The 22370-nt window shown below is 33.1% G+C and overlaps 3 protein-coding genes across 4 annotated transcripts; all 3 read right to left on the bottom strand.

The window, feature by feature from the left end:
* Positions 1-376: 376 nt before the first annotated feature.
* Positions 377-6101, bottom strand: LOC123220542 (WRKY transcription factor SUSIBA2-like). 2 transcript variants are annotated; one of them, XM_044642790.1, is made up of 5 exons: positions 5627-6101; positions 4334-4510; positions 2363-3201; positions 2126-2284; positions 377-1691 (listed from the first exon to the last, which is right to left on the bottom strand). In XM_044642790.1, the coding sequence occupies exons 1-5, from the start codon at positions 5885-5887 to the stop codon at positions 959-961; spliced, it is 2169 nt and encodes a 722-aa protein (XP_044498725.1). In that variant the 5' UTR covers positions 5888-6101; the 3' UTR covers positions 377-958. The 2 variants fall into 2 exon arrangements, with proteins under 2 accessions (XP_044498725.1, XP_044498726.1); XM_044642791.1 differs by having other exon boundaries at positions 4337-4510.
* Positions 6102-8947: 2846 nt separating this feature from the next.
* Positions 8948-11464, bottom strand: LOC123221868 (putative 4-hydroxy-4-methyl-2-oxoglutarate aldolase 2). Its single transcript, XM_044644827.1, has 2 exons — positions 11305-11464; positions 8948-9696 (listed from the first exon to the last, which is right to left on the bottom strand). The coding sequence occupies exon 2, from the start codon at positions 9682-9684 to the stop codon at positions 9184-9186; it is 501 nt and encodes a 166-aa protein (XP_044500762.1). The 5' UTR covers positions 9685-9696; positions 11305-11464; the 3' UTR covers positions 8948-9183.
* A 5539-nt stretch (positions 11465-17003) lies between these two features.
* On the bottom strand, positions 17004-21642 carry LOC123220124 (isopentenyl-diphosphate Delta-isomerase I). The gene is made up of 6 exons (XM_044642149.1): positions 21353-21642; positions 19029-19084; positions 18574-18665; positions 17911-18013; positions 17667-17804; positions 17004-17542 (listed from the first exon to the last, which is right to left on the bottom strand). Exons 1-6 carry the CDS (start codon positions 21421-21423, stop codon positions 17289-17291), a joined length of 714 nt encoding a protein of 237 aa, XP_044498084.1. The 5' UTR covers positions 21424-21642; the 3' UTR covers positions 17004-17288.
* Positions 21643-22370: the final 728 nt, after the last annotated feature.

Here is a 22370-nt window from a genome sequence, read left to right as displayed (position 1 = left end):
ATCTATTATAATACACATCATTTAGGAGCTTTCATTGTTGTTTAGAGCTTGAACCCCTTGAGCGTGTCTTTATCTTGTTTAGCGGATCAAGACAGAGCTAAATGGTTCACTGATAGTAAATGAATTTGTGTTATTTCAGAGAGTTTAATGAATTTTTTGTCATTAAATCAAATCCAAGAGGTTGATGTAATGGTTGCTATGGAGGGTTAACTAGATATCAATATCTATCACTTGTATCTTTATATTATGGTGGGTTAACTAAGTGCTGGTAAATCTATAATTGAGTGATTTTGAATTAAAGATAAATTAATAACCAATCACATCATTACATATTATTTATGTATTCAAATATGTATTTAAAAATGTGTACGTATAATACTCTTAATGTCGGGGGTAGGGCTCCCGACATTGCATTAAAAAAAACTAGCAAAAACATGTAAGTGCAATAGAATAACTATATATACATCATCAGAAAAGAAGTCAAATCATTTAAGCAACATCTCTGTAAAAATTCATGGAGAATCACTAAGTTACTACTTAAACATAAAAGGCTTAGGTGAATAAATAAAAATTCAATAACAATATTACATTCTTTAAATGGTAATTAAATTTGGAGTTAATCAAAAGCAAGAAGAAACATGAAACAGAGAGAGAGACTGTGAGCTTCTGATCAATTTTGCTCTCTGTAAAGATAAATTCCTTCTGATAATATTGAATACTCTTCAGGGGGTCCGTAGATACAATTGTAAACAATTTTTATGCAAAAATGGCATATGCTTCAATATCAATATAAGCAAAGTGTAATAGCCGTATTATTGCTAGAAACCTTATAATTTAAGAGAAAAGCAAGCGGAGTCTGAAATTGTTACCTTCGAATCTTGTATTAAAATGGAAAATTGTCCATCACCTCGTCATTAACCGATGACGTAGTCCAAATTTATTACCTTGGAATCATGTATTAAGACGGAAAATTGCCTATCACCTGGTGATAAACCGATGATGAAGATGATGATGATGTATTATCAACAATGGGCATGCAGGCATCATGAAGGGTATCATCCTTTTGCTCCTGCTTAGGTCTTAGGAACCTCGTATCAGTCTCCTTCACCGGTTGCCTGGAAAGGAAAGATTGAACCGGACCTACTGGTTTTCCATTACTGTTATTAAAATCACAACCGGGTAGAGAAAGATTTGATGATGAGGGGAAAACCCATGGCAGGGAAAATGGGAAATCAGGAACAGCTGTGTTGATTGAACCAGACTGATGAGTTAGACCGCGGTTGGTGTTCAGTCCAAAAGAGCCATAAGGATTTTGTAAGGGGGGAAACTTCATTAGGTAAATGGATGGAATCCCAAACTTCATATCACTACTAAAATTTCCAATAAGGCCAGGTCTCAAATATTCATTGTTAAATTCAGGTTTCCTTTCAAAACACGGAGCCATATCTTGAATTTGTTGCTCTGGCTTTGCGGCGTAGGTGTTTCTGGGCAATGTCAAGCCTGTTTGAGCATTACCAACAGCTGGGAGTAAATTATTAACACTTGAATTCACATTACTGCTGTTCTTGGCTGCAGGCACTTCATGATTGTGTTTTCCCTCATAAGTTGTGATAACACATTTCAAATTGTGTGAGGCTCTTTCCACATGCTTCCTGACCAAACAACCGGCACTCGTGCATTTGTAGTAGCTCCTGTAACAAAAAAGATGAGGAAAACTTAGAAAAAAATGTTGTAAGATTTGAAAGAGCACTTTATCTAGCCAACTTAGGGGAAAAAAAAATCAAAAACTCAGAAATGCATGTATCAGTAATAACAAGAAATGTGGCAATATTTATGCAAATTTAACACATAAACAAACACAATTGTGCACAATATGCAACATTCAATTCAACAATTTTAAGTCGTTCATTGTAATACATCTCTTTGATCTATGCATCATAAGAATCATGTTCAGATTCTATAGTGTCAACAGAACAATCCCAAAAGGGGAAACAAAAAGGCCCCACAGAAAGCTAAAGAAAGCTGAATAAAAATCATCTATGTTCAGAATTCTGTCAGGGTCAATAGAATAATCTCGGAAGGTGAAAATACAAGCCCCTAAAGAAAGCTAAAGAAAGTTCAATACCTAGGATTAGGATTTCCTTTGACAACTTTCTGCCCATACTTCCGCCAGCGATACCCATCATCAAGTATGTCTAGTTCACTCTCTATTTGGACGACAACTCTAGGTTCACGAACAGCTCTTGATGCCAAATTTGTTTCAAGCAAACTGTTCTCCATCTTCCTGAATTGAAAGTTGATAGGTAAACATAGGTTGTCATAGCATGTAAAAGTAAACAGCATGCAAAATACACCTAAGTACCTTCTTTTATACTGCAATTCATTATCATTGGCATCATCACCATGTAATATGCCTCCCTGGGTGCCACCATCATCATTATCATCATGGCTAGCAAGTGTAGATGAAAGCTCTGGAGTATCTGAAGAATCAAATGTACCAAAAGATTTCACATGGGTGGGCGATAGTGGATCAGAAAGCTCAGTAATAACAGAAGCAGAAGATGTCCTTTCATGACCATCGGCATGCCAGTCAGAACCAGGTTTGTCATCCTTCCTGTCTTCAACTTTGCCTTCACTTCTCTCTGACATTTCATCAAATGGAATTGCTGATCCAAGCAATGGTCGACGACTAGGCTGTGGTTCCGGATGGTTATGGGCACCCTTGTATATGATTTTTGTAATTTGTCCATCATAGGAACGCTCTACCTTCTTTGTCACCAAACAATTTGGATGAGTGCATTTATAATAGCTTCTTGGATGTTCACTTCCTTTCACCTGTTTCTGCCCATACTTTCTCCAATTATACACATCTTCTGAGGTATTTACCACCTCCAGGGAAGGGTTTGTGCTCTTCTGGTCTACTTCTGAAAGGTGATGCATCCCAACATCCTCTCCATGGATGGGTTTGTGCAAAGAGGTTAGATCACCATCCCTATCAGAACAATGCAGTTGCAAAATGCCACGCTTATCATTCACAATCATGCTGTTAGAAACTTTGGCACCATTAACTGAATCAATAGTATTAGCAGTATTCTCTTTTGGAACCTCCACTGAAAATTCAAAATCCATTGGTAGGTCCAATGTGAAAAGAGCTTGATAATCAATATCAGCTTTCTGAGCAATATTGGAAGGAGAACGGACCTAATCAGATCACACACACTACAAATTAATCTTACCTAAACAAATTTGAGAAAGACAAAGCATACTGACACAGCAGCTCATCAAAATTCATAAACATTTATGTTAATAGATTAGCTCTAGAACCACATGCAACTCAGCAGCAAACAACAATATGCTTTCATGGCTCCAAATCAATGCATTATTTAGATTACTGTTCAGAAGACAGAACAAAGTGCAACTATAAGATAGATGTTGTTAGCAGTTCTGAACATTAATTAATTATTCCTCTTTTCAACAAAATTAAGAACTTGGACCGGTCAATAGATTCACATCAATAAAGACTGATAGTAATTCATGTCTCCATTCATTCTACAAACTGATAAGTGATTATTGCATGGTCAACTAGACACGTGTCTTTACCACTGGAAGTTATAAAGACGTTCTAATCCTACTTGGATTATCACATTTGTCAATATCAAGTAAAAGTATATTCTACCTCATGCAAAATGTTATTGAATTGTGGCTGTTCATAAATACAAGGATGGAATCAAGAAATCGAGGATTTTTTAGCTAAGATGTTTCAGAACATGAGGTAAAGTTCTTCAACTAGACAAGAATTTAGTAGCTAACAAGCAGCTCAAGGGAAAGCAAAAGATCAAAAAAATAGAGAAGTATCATCTAAAGGTAAATGTAGTCTGCATAGAATCCTTCATAGTATTGGCCAATTGTAGCTCTTATTTTCATCTTCACTTGCCGTAAATTACAAGTTTTATTATCTTCTAGTTTTATTTGGTTTTAGTTGTCAAGACAGTCCTTAAGTGTTTTTCCAGTTCACTTGTGCTTTTCTACCTTCTCATATGGTCCAAGGTTTTAATTTTAATGGTCAAACTTTCTTACATTCCATTATAGTTGAAATCCTGGTACTGAGTAAGATATTGACAAGCAAATTAATATGCATGTAGTATCCTAAACTAACAACATAAATTTTATGGAAATTTCAACTGCTCCAAAGAATTGTGTGGTATGACCCTGACCCAAGATGATACACCAAGGGACCTTAGACATTAGGAGTGATGAAATATTATAGAATGCATGAATGTCCAGTGTTAAATGTATGTAACAGATGGTCAATTGCGATTAAAAAATGTACAACTACCTTATCCTCTGAACTAGAAAAGTCTGGTAGAGAATCTGGCATCCCATGCGGTTTGAATCTGAAGAAGGAACCTGAACTACCACACCTGTCCTCATCTGCAGGATTCAATGTATTTGACAGTGAACTTTCATGATTAAAAGGCGGCAGTAGAAAAGTTCCAGTAGTGGGAGATAGCTGTGTCAAAATCAAAAAGTAAAAAAAATTAAATGAACAGAAATTATTGAAGTTTCAATGTATCAGGAATAGAAAGGGTTTCAAATGATGCATGAAATCTAAATAAATGCATCTGCCAACAACAAAATGAATAAGATAACAAATGGAAATCCCGGTTGACATGTTCAACTTTTTAACCAATTGTCATCCAGGATGTGCATACACCATCTTTCTATTTCTTGTGATTGCTAGTGTATGCTTTTGGTTTGGTCATCAGTGTCTACTGAACTGCTACTCTTAACCTCAGGGATTAAAAATGTTATGAATAAATTTTACCTTCAACTACAAAAATCACTCGAATAAGTAAAATCTGCACTCAATTTCAGCATTTATCTATTACCTGTTAACATATGTCATCGAACCTATGGTGAAAACAGTGGTGCACAGCAATGCCTTCTCATACAAGCATATAAAGTACTAAATAGTAAAAACATTTTCACCATCATAAGGGCTTCCTGTACTTTAAAAGAGAAAAAATGACACAATTTAGAGCAAAATAAGCTCAATTTAAAGGGTTCAGCTACAACACTGGGATACAAATCCCAGTTGTATCTCAATAACAGTACTAGAAACGATTAGATTTATAATGTAAGCAACAGAAACAAACACACCATAAAGGGTCACCCTTATCCCCGGTACCATAACAAAACGTTAGCATGGGTTCTACTAACAGAGCTGGAGTAACGGTAACGTTACTCTCTAGCCACACAACAACTCCCTTCCAGCATTAATACAAAAAAGAAAACACCTGTAAACGCAATCAATCACAAATTGCAATGCAACTATACCAGTAACATTACCGTGCCACTACCATACATTAATACTTAATTATAAACAAAATAAAATGAAAATTAAAAAAAATAATTTAGTTGGAAATAAAAAATATATATCCTTTAAAAATCATTCCTAAATTATTTCTAAAACTTTGATATTCTGCAATGTCATGTTGTGCTCACTTAAAAAAGTAAAAACTGCCTCCGTCAGAGTTCCCCCGGCAAAGTTACCGTGCTGGCATCGTAGTCTTCCCTTATTTCAAAATTAAATATTAAAATAAAATAAGTCCGGGATGATGGCCACCTGAGAATTGGGCAACATAACGGGGGAATCAAGCAACGCGGTGGGGCTAATTCCAGGTGGAATAGTGAGGCACGGCGACAATGCCGCCGGCGAGCACGAACTCGAACCAACGGGACCGGCGGCCGTATGGATCCTCTCAGCATTGAACCCACATTTTGCGGCCCGTCTCTCGGCAATGCTGAGACTTTTATCGTCAATAATCAACGTGGGCATCTCATTTTCATCACCATTATCAATCTCAAGTTGAGCTGGTTCGTCCATAGATTTGCCTGGTTGTGGATGATTAGTGGAGTCGCATGTCGTCGACGGTGGAAGACGCTGACAGTCGAGAGAATGGAAAAAAGGTTTTATGGTTGTTGTGAAGTTTACGATGCGGAGGTTTCAGCTTCGGCGAAAGTGAAGCCGAAACTGGGCGGAGAATTACTGAGAGTGAGTGAGAGAGAGAGACAGAGTTTGCTCTGTTTTTGGTTTTGGATTTTTGATTATGGCTTGAGAGAAGAGTGTGGTTTGAAATGGGAATTCAAATGGATAATTCTGTGGAACCCACTCTTGAGGATGGGTCCCTTATAGTAAAAGGTGGACCCTACACGTTTAATTGACGTAACAAATAATAGCACGTGCCATTTTAATAATGAGTAGTTAAGATCTAAATCTAACCTCTTTCGAGATTTGTTGCTTCACCGTACGAATCCAACCAAATCCTACGCCAAGACAGGATCACATTTCTACCTAATTTCCTTTTAAAAAAAAAAAATTATTTACCTATTTTATAATTAAATAATTTCGTAATTATTTATTTACTATTATCTAATTATATGTATTAAATCAATACATTAAATTAAGTCCATAACAAAATCATAAAGCCTAATTAAAGATGTGATCGTCTTTATTCCAAATTCTTTCTATTTTGTTTTAACTATAATATTTCAAGAGAAAGGAATTTTAAATCTCTATCTAATTGACATATTTTTTTTAAAAAATTCAAATAAAAATATTTATGTTGTGAGTGTAAAAGAAAATTTTCAAGGGAATTAAAATGGAGAAAGCTTGAGCCTTGAGATAATATATATATATATATATATATATATATATATATATATAGAATAATATATATTTTTTATATGAATCGACATATTTTAAAAAAATAATAATAATATATAAATATACATAATTTTAAATTTTTATAAATATTTATAATATTTTTTAAAAACTATATAATATAATAAAATATAATACTCAATATATATAACATAAAAATAATAAGTTTTTAATATAGCGTGGAGTTCACCACTCAAAGCAATCACCTGGTCTTCCTTCATGGGTGGGAAAACTTTTTCATTGGTGGAGAGCCACCTTACATTATTAAAATTTAGAGTAAAAAATTATGTGAGAATTAAAATTTAAAAATTAAAATAAAAACATATAATAAAATATGGATATGCATAGAAATTATGAGTAATAATTTTTTTAAAAAAATCAATTACACTTTCTCAGCTAAGGTTTGTCTGAAAAATTCTTGCCTATTTGTTATTGGTATAAATCACACTTTTTTAATCTAAAATTAAATATTATTAATAAAATAGACTTTTGATAATGGTGGTAAAATTGAATTATAATATAAACAATGTTATGCATATATAAGAGCACATATATATATATATAATATGTCATCATATAATTGAATATTAATTTATTATTAATTTAAAATTATCTAATTATATAATAATACGTTATTTGTGTATTTATTTATATACTCAAAAATATGTATATATAATTTTATTGTTACTATATTATCTTTGACTATTTCATTTTTTAAAATTATAATATAATCCCAATTTAAGGGAAAAAAAAAAAACCATTTGAAACTCTCTTCTTCCCATTAGATGTCCTAATCACCCCACCATTGTCATTGCACTGCCATCCCCTAAGCCCACACTCCCAACCTTGTAGCTTCTTCAACATCAAAATCTCCAATTCGATGACAATGACGATATTAGAATCTAATATTTAGAAATTTCTGAATCAACAATGACTCTATGTCAATGAAGACGATAAGTCAGTTTACAAATTTTTCACAAATCTCTTCATTAACATTAAGAAGAATCAACGTCCACAAAATTTCTAAGAAAATATTATCGATTGATGTCAGGAAGTTGAAGATTTGTCTGTTACTTTTCCTATCAATCACAACTACTAAAACAACGTTAAAAATCCAAATCTAAAAAAGATTGATGACAATTTATTGATGACATTTTTACGTTGCTTTCAGAGCAACATTTGCAAAGTTCTTTGCCATAATCTACCTAGAAATCTCTATGAAATTTTCCACAAAAGGCTTTAATTGATATAGATGGCACGAAGCAGGAGTCCCATCCAAGTATGCCACAAGAATCATAAACTTGCCTTGGCCACCATGGATGACCCTCAATCTTACCTTCCTTTGAATCACCCACTCAGAAATGGTACTCTCCATCACTGAAACCCTCTTCCTCCTCATTATTGTCGCCATTCATCGCATCTGGAATTTTTGCTATGTTTAACGCTCACCAAAATCAGTATACCAAGTGTGCCTAGTACAACTTACAACTAAACCAAATATATAGATGGCAACTAGGGTGGTTATTTCTATTCTTATATAGTTTCAAGATCATAATGGATTTATGATAAGATTATTTGGTATACAAAGTCAACAAATCTTATCGAATACAAAATAAAATTCATGGTTCCACAAACTATTGAGTGTAGTTCTAGGTTGGGTCTAAGACAAACTATTGTAAGATATTTATTGAATCTACTAGTCGAAATATAGTAAAGTAGCTCTTCGACAAGAACTACTTTGATGGGTGCCCCAATGACTTGTTATAATTGATCGTATTGAAGTAAAGAAAATGAGTCTATCGGCTTGATAGAGATAGTTTTACCCTATTAGATAAGTTTTATTTTTCTTTTCTAGTTTTTCATGGCAACCAAACAAAAAGATAATACATGAAAACTCCACCTTTCCTTCAGGAGTCAGATTATTGGATTAAGGTCCTTAATTACTGAATTGATGGAATAAAAACAATATGTTAGCTAATGTCTGATGAAAATAAATTGTAGTTGGAAAGAAAAATTGGGGGGAGAGAAACAAGGAGGCGGCGAAGGATAAAAAGAGAAAGGAAGTAGAAATGTGGGGGTAATAGGGTTCTCATTAAAAAACATAAGCTTGTCCTTAGTGAGTCATTGCCCTGTTCTAATATACATTTGTTATTATTATTTTTTTCTTTTATAATTGCATTTTAATTTGATTAAACATTAATTTTGTTATTATATTCCCAAAAATGAATTGGAAATAGGTTCATAAATCACTTAAATAATATTATTCTTATCACGATGGATTCCAGAAACCACACTTGGAGCAATTATTACAGGATAATTAAAAAAAATTAGCAAACTACTCATCATCATCACTCAGGAACACAAGCAACTACTGACATAACACAACAACAGGGGTGAGGGCGGGGCATGCTTGACAGGGCAAAGTACCTGCGGTTTTGGTGCATTTCCTGTGAACAGTCTCAGACAGACAATTCAGCTTGAGAAATCAAGATGCCATCAGTGTCTGCATAGAGCCATTCCCCGTCACAGATCCGTGTCCCACCAATGGTTATTGGCACGTGCTTCTCGCCAATCCCTTTCTTATTGGCTTTCATCGGATGAGAGTTGAGAGCTCTCACACCGATATCACAACCGTTGATCTCATCAACATCCCTGATACAGCCATTCACAACTATTCCTGCCCATCCATTGTTCTGTGCTTGTACAACAGGGTTGCCACCCAGAATAGCACACCGCAGACTCCCACCCCCATCTACGACAAGAACTCTGCCATTGCCTCTCTCCTCGAGAAACTCACGAATCAATACGTTGTCTTCAAAAACCTTAAGAGTAACTACTGGTCCAGCGAACACTTGGCGCCAGCCATATATCTGAAAAAGAGGCTGAAGTGCCCGGAGTTCACCACTCACTATTAGCTGTGGGTTTGCATCACAAATTTCTGCAGTTGTAACTAATGCCATTTATTGGAGCACCTTCAGTAAAAGAAAAGCATCAATTTTCATTCGGATAAAGTGCATAGCGGATAAGTCATTCACCATCTTTCAAGCATTGAGCCAAAACAATGAAAGCAATAATATCAAATAGTTACACTTTCCAAGATGAGATAAAGAATAGTGAAATCCAAGATACAAGTTTCCATTTAAATGGCCAAGATAAAAGCTAGAGATTTGCAATCTTCTTGTAAACATCACAAATGACCATGTATTTGAATTATTATAAAGTATACGGCAAATGTCAGTATGGTGCTTCCTATTTAAGCACAAATCGTCAGACCTTGTGTATGACATAATATTACACCAAAAGAAATAAAAAAACACTGTGAAATTGTCAAACATAGTCATATACTATCCATTTGAGAAAAATGAATCAATCTATTTCAGATTGTGACCAAAAGCCACTGCAGGGATTGGTCTAATTGTAACAAGCATGGTAAATTATAAAGAAAACTTAAAAAGTGTTTCCCATTAAAAAATGTAGGGAAAGACAGTAGTAAGTAGACATACAAAGAATGTAATCCAAGAAGTTAACATAGGTTATTAAATCTAGCAAAGATGCATTTTGAAGAAGATGAAGAACATCTAATGATTTTTAACTGGATCCGAAACTTTTCAAAAATAATTCACTGAAAAAAATAAATAAATAAAGAATTGAACTAAGAAACTCATCATAACTTCATTTCTACCATTTAAAGTCAAAATTTCTTACAGTCGATCCTGCATCTTCCCACGCTAACAACATAACTCTTCACAAATTATTAATACCATTAGCATCGATCTGAGAGAAAACTTCCTTTGTAGTCTTCCACAATAATAGACATAACCTACTAGCATCACTCTATAAACTTCATCCTCTTCAAAAACTTTTGAATACATTAATTAATACCAGAAATTCACTATACTGACAGTACAACATACTCGTAACATGAGATTACAAGTTGATGTTCGATAATACTACTGCCACAATTCCATTTCATGAGATCATTCTGTTAGTACTCTAATACATGAAATGGACGAAATAAGTTTAGAACATCTAAACAACGGTTTCCGTTCTAGTCTTCCTCCATAACGCCCAAAGAAAAAAAAACTTACCAACTTCACAATTAGTATTACTCTACATAAACCATCATCTTCCTACACTTTTGTTCACTTGGAAAAAATCCAGTAGACTTACTAAAATAGCATTTCACCGTTACAAAGGATGACTAACAAATTCAAAAATTTTGAGCTTAAATGTTTGGATAGAAAGCTTTCCTAAAGCGGGTCGCAACAAGGTTACTTTTCACTGTTACAAAGGTGACGGTTCACTAAAACTTTCTCAAAAAAATTTCAACGATTTTCCATCTAAACAATTTTCCAGAAAAACTCTCAATCCAAACAGGCTTAATTTACCTTTAAAACAAAAAGGAAAATCAAATCCAAATAAGCAAGCAATTCAATCAATTAGCTATAATATCAAATTCGAGATACGTCAGCAATCAAGATATGGAGAACGAAGAGATTCACATCATATTATAAAAGGCAAATGAATCGGAAATAACTGAGAGATAACGGAAGTGATCGGACGTTGGAGATTCAATTTACCTTGGATCGAAGAGGAAACCGGAGTAAGTGAATTGAAGATGCAGTGAGTGCAGCACAGTTAGAACAGGTGAAGGACAGACTGGATTTATGAGAGAAATTATTTAAGAGAGACTTGGGGAGAGAAAAAACGCGGATCTGCCTGAGCTTTGCCGTAAAGCGCGTGGAAATATTTTTATTTTTATTTTTTGTTTTTTTAAAATAACCAAGCATCCATTCATATTTAATATACCCGTAAATTTGAAATATAATAGTTAAATTCATAATTATTATATTAAATAAACTAAAATTTTATAAATATAAAAAAATTCAAATTTAAATATTTATTATAAAAATTTTAATATTTTATCTATTTTTTAATTTTGTGTTAAAAAAAAAGTTATTATCTATCGCTTCACCTTCCTCTAAAGTTTGCAATTTTTAAGAAACAGATTTCATGTCCTCTTAGATTAAAAAAATCCTCTCAAGCCTCCCCTCTCCACCGTCAGTGAAGACGAAAATAACTTCTATAATAGATATAGATATGATATGTTATTATATGATTTTAATAATTTTAAATTAAAAATAAAATATCATTCAATCATATAATAATATATTATATAAGTAATTAATTACATACTTAAATATATAATATTGTTTTTGTCTTAATATAATAGTCAATAATAATTCACCTATAATGTCGTATATTAAAGGTGCGAACAAGTTAAGTGTTGTTTGAATTGATTTTGAACTTATTAAATTTCGAAAATTGCCAATTCGAATTTAAACTCAAGAAGGAAAAGGTTGGACTTAAACTTGGCTCATAATGGCATTTTGAAATGAGCTTAAGTTGAGTTAAACTCAAGCGTAGCTAGATAGAACATGTTTACTTTTGTTATATTTCCTTTGTATCCCATTGTTTAAAGTTTTTCACTTTCTCCCTTTCATATTATCAAGTCATATAACTTTAAAGAAGTCAAATCTCACAGGCGAATCAATGTGTTGACTAATTTCATTAAAAGTGATGCTTCATGCTAAAATGGGAAGAGCACACATACACAAAATAACCAAGAAGCAAAGAATATCTTGTTGGTACTTAGAAGAAAAAAAAAAGAATATCATGCTCCTTGCACTGGCACTGAAATTAGTATACCTACACAAAAAACCTAAAATAATGTATACAAAGTTCTCAGAGGATATTAACTCGCAATTCTTGCAAGGACATGGACATATAAAAGTTCAATAAGAACTTAAAAAGAACCACCTTTGGAATTTTCTTAAAAAACTCAAATATTGACATTTCCTCGTGTTTTTCCTTTACCATTAACGAGTATGTTGTTTACAATAATATCTTGAGGTTAAGTATAACACAAATAACAGTGAGATATACAAGATTATGCTCAACTCGAGCATTGAAAGATTCTAGTATGTCATCTATAAAAACCACAATGAAATTGTCAAAACAATTATGGAATACCTTATTTATCAAATCCATGAAGACTATCGGTGCATTTGTCAACCCAAAGGGTATACCACTCACTCATAATGTTCATACCTTGTCTTGAAATTAGTCTTCATAATATCTCTCTTAGCAACCCAAACCTGATGATACTCTTATCTCAAGTCAATATTTGAAAACATCAAAGTTCCCTTAAGTTAGTCAAATAGATTGTCTATCCTTGGTAACAGGTACTTATTTTTGACAATTACCTTATTCAATTCTCGATAATTAATGCACACATCAACCTATCCTTCACTTTCACAAAAAGGATTAATGTGTCATACGAAGACGGTTCAGTTTAAGGAAGCAACCATCCAAAAACCATTATAATTGTTTCTTCAATTTATGAAGTTTGGTTGGGGTTATTTTGTATGATGCTTTAGAAATTGTCATTGTCCTCGAGACCTACACTAATGCTAAACTTCACTTCTCTCTCAAGTGTTAATCTTAGTAAATTATCTAGGAAAACATATGATAATTCACACATCATTGGATCATTTCTCAAACATGAGATTGTCTCATCAATTTTGTTCACAAATGTGTGCCAAATACCTCATACATCCCTTACTTAATAGTTTTCTACCCTTAACACTACTAACCATCATGTTTAATACTTAACCATCTCCAAATGTAAACTCATCACCTCCAGCTTGACTGAATCAAACTTTTTTGGTTTTGTAATCAATTTCTATCTCATATTTGCTCAAGAAATTCATGTTGAGAATCATGTCAAAATTGAGTATCTCAAACATAATAAGATTTGTTGTCAATTCCTAGCCTCCTGTAAGTATTGTCTTATCCAACTTCATATGGCTATTTAATACTTTATTCTCATTAAACATCTCTATACTGATTTCATTAATTTGTGTGGGCTCTAGTTCTAATCTCTCAATAATCCCTTGTGCAATGAAACTATGGATGACACCAAAATCTATTGACACATAAAGAGGACTAGAATGAAAAAGTAACTAACTTGTCATTGTAGATGGGCTAGCTTCGACCTAAATATGAGCAATATTGTACACTCTCACTTATCCTCCCCCGATAGTCTAGTCTGTTAGGGTTGTGGTTACTGATGTTGTTAGATACTCATGAACAAAGTGACCTAGCTTATTACACTTGAAACACAACATTTGGCCTACCATGCACTCACCTTAATGTCTACACCCAAACTTATAGCAAGCAGAAAGATTATTTTCTCCTCGATTTCTTCCTTTTTTAGTTCTTCTTGAGTCTTTTTGACTAAAAGCTTATCTTGCCTTTATTGTTCTTGTTATTATCCTTTTAACTGTTTGGCCCTATCTATTCTGATCTCAAACCTAAGTTGTTGGGTGGTACCTAAATATTTCAATCCTATACCATCTTTTATAATATAGCCTCAAACCTCAATGCCTGATTGAGGGCCTCAATGTATGAACAAAGGGGCGATCTCCTATCATCACATCTTAGGCAATATTTTACCTTAGCCCATGCATGAACATCACCTTTCTACCTTGACTTATCTTAGCTACTCTTGGAACATACATCACTAGGGAGTTAAATCTCATCAAATACTTCTTGATTAACATGGAACCTTGTTTCATATTAATGAACTTATGTGCTCTAATATACAGTATATCAACTGACTTGTACTCCACCTTAAAAAGCCCTTTGAAATCAAGTTATCTTATCGTGTCCACTCGATTGGTCTCACAAGTTATCCTCCATCATACCTTAGTATCACTCTTAAAAAGAAAACTTACATACTAGACTCTCTCCAAAATATGTCATAGTGAAAAAGGCTACGTGTCGTCCAATCCAATAGTTTTAATTATTCCTTAACTTTTTAAGTAGAGTCAACATAAGAACAAGTCAACTTTTTCATGAACAATTATGCATGCAATTCATGCATGACCATTCACAGCTTTATGAAAGGGTTAACAAGCAAGAGGAACCGGTTGTGCCATGTCATGCATCTTAGTCCAAGTCAAATTTGAGTAAAGTCAATATTTGACGTACAACTATTCATGGTAAATGCACACTTGTATGTAAGCCAATTTCAATCATGTATGCAACCATTCGTGTAAGGAGTCACACAATCTAGAATTTTCTCATAATTCTTCATATAACAAAATGAATGATTGTGCATGAAATATGCATGATCATGCATTCTAATAGCGCAAATGAACAACTGATCGTTAAAGGGTTGATCGAGGTTGACTTCGTCTAAAAAAGGGATTTTATGGTCAAAGGCAACTGTGCACCTATAATGAACTCCTATTCATTTGTGCATTTCACAAGAAAAATATCATTTTCAAATGTCAACAACTACTTCAATTGTCCAACGGCTAATTCAACATTTCCAACACATGAGTCTACATAAATAAGTTAATTTGAGTTATTAAATGTCAGAAAACATATACAAAGGCTTTGCACTCATATCTTTTTGAAAATTCCCTTTGCTCTCTCTCTAAGCACTTCAGTCATATTCTTGAGAGACTTTATAGTACTTAACCTGTTGTAATCAGCCTTGTAAGGTATTTTACACAAAAAGTCCTATATTCAAATCTTATGGGTGAAATCCTGATTCAACAATTGTATTTGGGGGGAATCTTAAATAACTAATGTGAAGAGCATTTATGTGTTTAATGGAACTTCAAGTTGATTATTTGAAAAAATGGATGTAAGAGGCTTGGGTAAAAAAACTCTGAATCACTATAAATCTCCTCACCCCCCTTCTCTTCAATGATTTATTCAAAGCAATTTCAAACCTATTTCGCACGGATTTTTTTTTTAACTTAATACAACTATCCTTTTTTCCAAAACATGCCCACTTATTAAATTCAGGAAACTTAAAGGAAGGTAATTAGAACTTATCTAACCAAAGTTTAGGATAGAGTATGAAACTATCCTTTTACATTACCTTAACAAGTGTCTTAAAAGCAATCAAACATATTCCTATTGGTTACAAATCTAGTTCCCATTTATGCATGTATTTGCACCAATGCGATGATTTAAACTATTCAAAAATGTCACGTGTGAATGTGATAAGATTACACCGAAGATAACTTTATGTGTAAGAAATACAAAACACTCAAATAATTGTTTAGGGCTTTTTAAGTGGTTTAGTTATATAAGTAATATGTATGTCCACTACAATCTTACTATTTTTTTTGTTTTAGAATATATGTTCATTGGAAATGATTACAAAAAATAGAGTATTTTCCTAAGTTGATATCAGAGAAATTCTAGAGATAACTCGGAGAATATTTGTCTTACTTGTAGAATGATCATAAAAGTCTAAAAGAATAGAAAAGGAATAATCATTTTGTTTCCATAACCCAACTTGCCCCATAGATGTGTCTTTTTCATTTGTAGCCGCAATCCCCCTTTTCCATAGTGCAACCCCCCTTTCTTAGAGCAAGGATTAAAGGGCACTAATGTAACTGTTGAGGCACAAGGGCCCAATCCTTTGTCAGCATGCATGACACACGTGCAATCAAGGCTACAAGAAAGTAATTCCATCTTTCTTTATTTATGTGATTTGGATCACAAGGACACCATGGTGACGATTTTTTATCCATAAGTGAATTGACAAATTAAGGTGTAAACTATTCAAGCCACTCGTGCGCTTGATGCTAAATGGTTTGGTGAGCTCAATAGCTCATGCCTTAGCTAGAGGAGAATATCAATAACCCACCTAATAGTTTTTCATTCACACCTTACAATCTTTATCTAACTTTGATTTTATGTGAGATTGATGAATATAGAAATGATAAGGTTTAACATAATATTTGAAAAATTAAGGTGATCAAATGTAATTTTTACGTTCAGCTTGAGTTAATGTTTTAGCACGAGCTCAAGCTCTCCCTTAAGGTAATTAAATCAAATTTAAACCAAACACTACTTAACTCAATTACATCCCTATCGACACTATCTCATTACTTAATAGGGGACACATGACCATCGCTCGTATATGTTCTGCACCTTCAACAGCATGTCCTGTTGTTTACTGTTTGGAGGAAAACCTAACATCTAGCGACTAGATGATATCTTTGGCTTATACCTCATGGTAACTTCAAGTTATTGGCACCTAGCAAACGTGGGCTACCTACATGCACAGGACATGAGTTGTCTACACACTCACCATAGCGTGCCAAGTCATTAGAATATTGGGTGCTCACCAAGTACTTGCCATGCATCAACCAGGAGTTGTCCAAGGTGCCATAATAAGGGGATGAGGTTTACCAGTACAACAGTTTCGCATGACTAGAAGAAAACAAGAGTGCAAATACAAGCATCATCACAATCTGTCACTCCAAACAAAAATTTAAGCACAAAGCCGTTTGGTTCTGGCAGTTAAACTCCTCTAAATTAAAGAAACCACGGAAATAGTCTAAAAGTTGCATATAAGAAAAGAGAAGGTAAACACTGAAACGATGAAATGATGATTACTTGTAGCCCAGTAGTGTTATGAAGTTGAATGCAGCCACAACATTGCATGACTCCAAGCCAACTGCTTGAATTCTTAGCTCAACTTGTGGATGGTTTTCATGTCAGCCACTTCCTTGAGAGTTCCCTTCTCAAGATGATCCCACCATTTGAACAAAAAATTGTCGACAACAAGTCTGAACCAAGGTGACAGCTTCAAACCTTCCTCTCCAGCATCTGCTTTAGTCAGAAGTTCCTTCAACTGTTCCTGGTTCACATATTTGACATCAGCTACTTCATCGGGATTTGGATTGACTTTAACATCTCGGATGATGAAGAGCAGGTAATCAACTACAAAATGGACATAACGATCAACTAAAGTATAAATAATATGCTCTCAATAAACTCAATGATTAAAACAAGACAGTGATTCAAACTGAATTTTACAAGAAACAAGAATAAACTTGGCCATTACGTTCATGTTCACCCCATTTGCCATCAGAAGGTGCCTTGTAGAGAATGCGACCAAGAGGGGTGAACTGATCAACTGGCACATCTTCTGCAACAATGCCAAGCTCATCCAGAAGCTTTCTTTGGGCAGCATTTCTCACCCCTAACAAGGAAATGAAAGTAGAAGACAAACCCATTCAGACTAAATTGCAATGGCAGAGGATAAAAAGATTATCAAAATGGAATGTAAAACATGTAAATTTACAAACCAAGAGCATCCTCATCAATAAGCTCAGATTCACGGTAAAGAGGATGACTGCAGCAAGTGTTAGTCCATACAAGAGGGAATGTCACTTTCGTTGCAGAACGTTGCTGTCCAAACAAATTGAAAGAATGAGACAAATTCATCATAACAATCAAAATATGCACAACAATGCTTTTGTTCATGAAAATTATGGGGTAAACTAGACAGGTTGATGCAAATGATGATTGGCGATTGCTCAAAGCAGATGATTTCATCATATAAGTAATATTCAAAAAAAAAAAAAAACAATGTAACCATAAAACAGAATCGAAAATTTGTAGTCAGCCACAAAGAATAAAAAAATCAGACGATCACCACTATCGAATTATAGATAAGTATCTTCACAGGCAATTCTAAATAACATCAACAATCTGAAATTTTGTAAATCAACATCTATAAGACTACAACTTCCAAAAATTCAATTGTATTAGTTGCGAAATTGATATTTTATTTTCCTTTTCGCTAGTAATTTCTACTCTAGAGATGAAGAAGGTTTCTGAATATAAGATGTGGAAACATAAGTAACAAAAACTATGACCCAAATGGTCACATCAAACTCAAAAGTTCAATAATGCAATGCAAGAACCTCGACACAAAATTTTAGCCCGCTAGGATGCTAAAAACATACCTGGAGGAGTAACTCATATTTTGAGTTAAATAAAAATACACTGAAAGCTCTATGGAGCAGATTTAAAGATTCAATCTTCTCCATCAAGTGACCTGCAGATTTTGAAAAGCATTAATTTAGTCTAAATGCATTGGAACAAGTGCTTGTACCGAGAACAACGCAACAAGATGTCCACAGATGAAAAACATATTAAGAGAACATTCCCCTGGATCACATATATAGAAGAAAAAAAACCATGGAATAAAATGCCAAAACAAAAGATTTCAAACAGAAGCAGCAAAGTTGTAATCATTTTTTTTTTCATATTTTAAACAGGCTTCAGTTCAGTAGTTCAGCTTGTTTGTCATCATTGAGAATATGCCAAACCAGAAACATCACAGGATATATGAAACATATCAAGAACTACTTCAGAAAATTATAACTGTTAGAGGAGAGTGATATAAACGTTTACTTACAGTTGTATTTGTTTTCATGACCAACAACACGATCATTCTCATCCACTAAAATGCATCTGTCAAAAAGAGATCATGAGAGGTCAGCATGTGTCGCACTGACATATCATGGAGTAAACAGTAGAAAAATTAAGAAAAAAGGGCCAAATGGATGCTATTCAAATCAACTACCTCTGACAATGTAAAATCAAATATGCAAAGTACTGCTCAAAATTAGAGAAGCTATCTTTCATCACCAGACAACAGATGGTTAAGAATTTAATTAAAGTAGTTAGTCAAAACAAAATTCTCTTATTCTAATTTTCTTATACTTAGTAAGGACATTTTCATTTTCTTGGGAACATTTCTTATAGTACAAAGGATAAAATCTATGTAACACAGAAACGGAAAAGGAAACGGATAAACATGGAAATGCGGAAACGAAAACGTGGAAACGCATTTTTTAAAAAATATAGGAAACGAAAATGTGGAGAAATTTATAAATATGAAAAATATAAGGGTTTTTTTTTATAAATACCAAAATTTTTATAATAAAAATACATAAACTTGTATAATATAAAAATAAATAATAAAAAAAATGAAGAGAAAGAATACTATAAATAGAATCATAGAACCTATTGTAAATTGTTCTTGAACAAACACATGTGGATATTTAAGAAAAAAAACAACAATACATATCAATCTATATAATATGTCGAGGAGGATATGAGTAACACATCAAAGAGTGTAGAAGAGATGAATTCAATATGAGATTTAAAGACATTGCAGGTTTGAAAATATAAAAGATGTGTATTTAATCGATTTCACGATTTTTCTTTTAAAAAAACACGTTTCAAAATTTTTCAAAAATTTCGAAGTGACCAGCAATGTTTCCTACAAGTTTCAGGGAGTTTCGGAAATGGAAACGTTTCCGAAACGTGGAAGCGCATCCCATTGTGAGTTTCCGTGCTACTTTGGATAAAATTAAATATATAGCCAGAAAAGCATAAAAAAAATGCTCCCTCACTCAATTTTCAACCTGCATATAAAAGCAGTCACTGACAAATCAACGACAAAGGTAGCCTCAATAACTCACACAGAACGGTTCTAAACATGAAACCAATAGCCTACAGCTCTACATATGCAAAGTTCTCAAAAATCTTATAAACGAACACAGACTGAAATAATAGATTCTCTGAACAACAAGATGAAGAAACATCTAAAAATTTCGACAATAATTTCAAAAAAGAACATAAACAAAAATGGAAATTTTCAAATTAAAATCAAATTTGAAGATCATTAACTTAAAAAAAAAAAGTCTCAGCAACCATACATATAACATGGTCTAACAATTTTTTGAAAAAAGAAATTTAAGCAACACAGAGCATAACCTGTAACACTGACCACAAAACTTGAAAATATGGAGATTAATTTGGTAATTGTACTGTGTTTTATACCATAGACCTAACTGTTGCAGTAACATTACTTAGTCAATAACAAATCAAGATCACTGTTTAATGTGATATCTTGTGACATTCAACAATGAACTTGTATCAAAATATCTAAATGAAAATTGATACTGTCAAGCATAATGATAACAGTAGCCATAAACTCACTAGAAACTACCTGCAACAATAAACACATACAAATTCATAAATATATTTATGCATCAACCATAAAATTAAAATTAAAAAAAAAAAAGACTTAAGCAGCCTTTACTTTATTTGTGATTTTAAAAACAGTTCTAGAAAAAATTATGAACAATCCAATTTTAATATTTCTCAATATCCAAAAGCTTTTTTAACTGAGTTTAGAATAAAAATAGAAAAAATTTCAAAAACTATTTCTGAAAACATCTTAATTAAAATTTATTAAAACTAGAAAACAAGTACTATGATAATGAAACCACTTTTTAACTGGAAGCTGAAAACTGATGAAACATTGCATCAATAAACTGTTTCCCAAAACTTATTCAACATTTTACGAAAATATTTCAACTGGAAACACGCAGTAAATCGGAAATTTAGTATTTTAAAAATAAAATTAAAGCCATTCATATAAATTGCATGTTTTTGAAAGCACATAAAAAATCATGGAAACAATTCGTAACTGTAGACAAAAACTAATGAAAATCTCTATACAAGAACTGTTTTTAAAAATATTTTAATAGTGCTCTTTAGTGCTTTCAAAAACATATTACCCACGATACAACTAATCCAAGAGTTAACAAAAAATTAAAATAAAACGAGTAAAAACAAAAACTTTAGTTTTAGTATATTCAAATAACTGTTTGATTTCAAACTAGATCATGAAAACAAAGATGGAAAGATAACGGAGATAGAGCATACTCGTCTTCGAACATGAGGCGTCTCTGGACGGCGTCCATGCCAGCATCGACAGCGGAGGCGGCGTCAGTCATGGTGCAGCGGACGAAGGGCGGCGGGGTGGAACGGAAAGGGTTGGAATAGGAAAAGGCCGAGAAAGGGGCAAAATTGGAAGAGAAAAAAAGACGGGATTTGGAGGGAAAGGAAAAAGGTAAGATTGGAAGTGAAGAACAAAGCTTGGTAACGGTGGGATTAAACAGGCGAGACAATCGGAGCGTTACCACTATTTAAAATGACAACAGATTCCTTTTATTTTTAATTAATGTGTGCATATATTTATTTTATACAGTGTTATTTATTTTTCAGTCTATGGGTGTGGGATTACTATTATGCCCCTTGTTGATGGAGATTGAGGTGGTTTGTTGCTTTTAAATGGATAAAGGGACTCTTTCAAGGGTATTATTTTTTTATTTTGTAATTTATATGATTATTCAAAATTTTTACAATTGCAACTCAATTATTTAGGACAAAAATATAAAAGTTTGAATTTATTTAGGAGAATAATATAATGTAATTTTTTTCATCAACTAATGTACATAATTCTAAATTTCACATAAGATATGTTATGATAATAGAGATTAAAATATAGGAATACTCGGATTGGTCTATTATAATATTTAAGAGAATAAATAAAAGTAGGTAAAAGAATAATGAGACAGAATGTTTTTAACATGGTTCGGTCTCATGGTTAAAATGCTTACATTTATGTTATTGTTACTAATATGGGTGTAGTAAAAGAGAATAATATAACAATATCTTATCATTTAGTTTGTTTGTCTTCTTTCCTATCCTTTTTATGCTATTTCTTTACTTATATATATACAAGATACGTTGGAGGGAAAATATATTCAAACTCTAATAGATTAGGATCATCCTAAACTATGTTCGTAATTTAAATTTAAATAAGAGGGAATATTGCATCCATTTGTGGTATCCTGTTTTGGGAAAACGTTAGTTCCTTGTCATATGAGCATTATAAGGA

Source organism: Mangifera indica, chromosome 7 (assembly GCF_011075055.1).
Source record: "Mangifera indica cultivar Alphonso chromosome 7, CATAS_Mindica_2.1, whole genome shotgun sequence".
Classification (NCBI taxonomy): domain Eukaryota; kingdom Viridiplantae; phylum Streptophyta; class Magnoliopsida; order Sapindales; family Anacardiaceae; genus Mangifera; species Mangifera indica.
Note: the sequence above shows the minus strand (reverse complement) of the source record. Positions and strands in the feature narration are given on the sequence as shown.

Bases quoted from the DNA above. Each gene is read 5' to 3' on its own strand.
- LOC123221868 (XM_044644827.1), bottom strand. From the start codon at position 9,684: ATGGCATTAGTTACAACTGCAGAAATTTGTGATGCAAACCCACAGCTA.
- LOC123220124 (XM_044642149.1), bottom strand. From the start codon at position 21,423: ATGACTGACGCCGCCTCCGCTGTCGATGCTGGCATGGACGCCGTCCAG. The intron at 17,805-17,910 runs GTTTGTAAATTT...TTTCCTTGTTAG, and splicing joins TATTGATGAGGATGCTCTTG to GGGTGAGAAATGCTGCCCAA. The intron at 17,543-17,666 runs GTAATGGCCAAG...TCCATTTTGTAG, and splicing joins CAAATGGGGTGAACATGAAC to TTGATTACCTGCTCTTCATC.
- LOC123220542 (XM_044642790.1), bottom strand. From the start codon at position 5,887: ATGGACGAACCAGCTCAACTTGAGATTGATAATGGTGATGAAAATGAG. The intron at 4,511-5,626 runs GTGGCCATCATC...ATTTTGACACAG, and splicing joins TTATGTTGCCCAATTCTCAG to CTATCTCCCACTACTGGAAC. The intron at 2,285-2,362 runs GTACTTAGGTGT...CTTTCAATTCAG, and splicing joins GAATTGCAGTATAAAAGAAG to GAAGATGGAGAACAGTTTGC.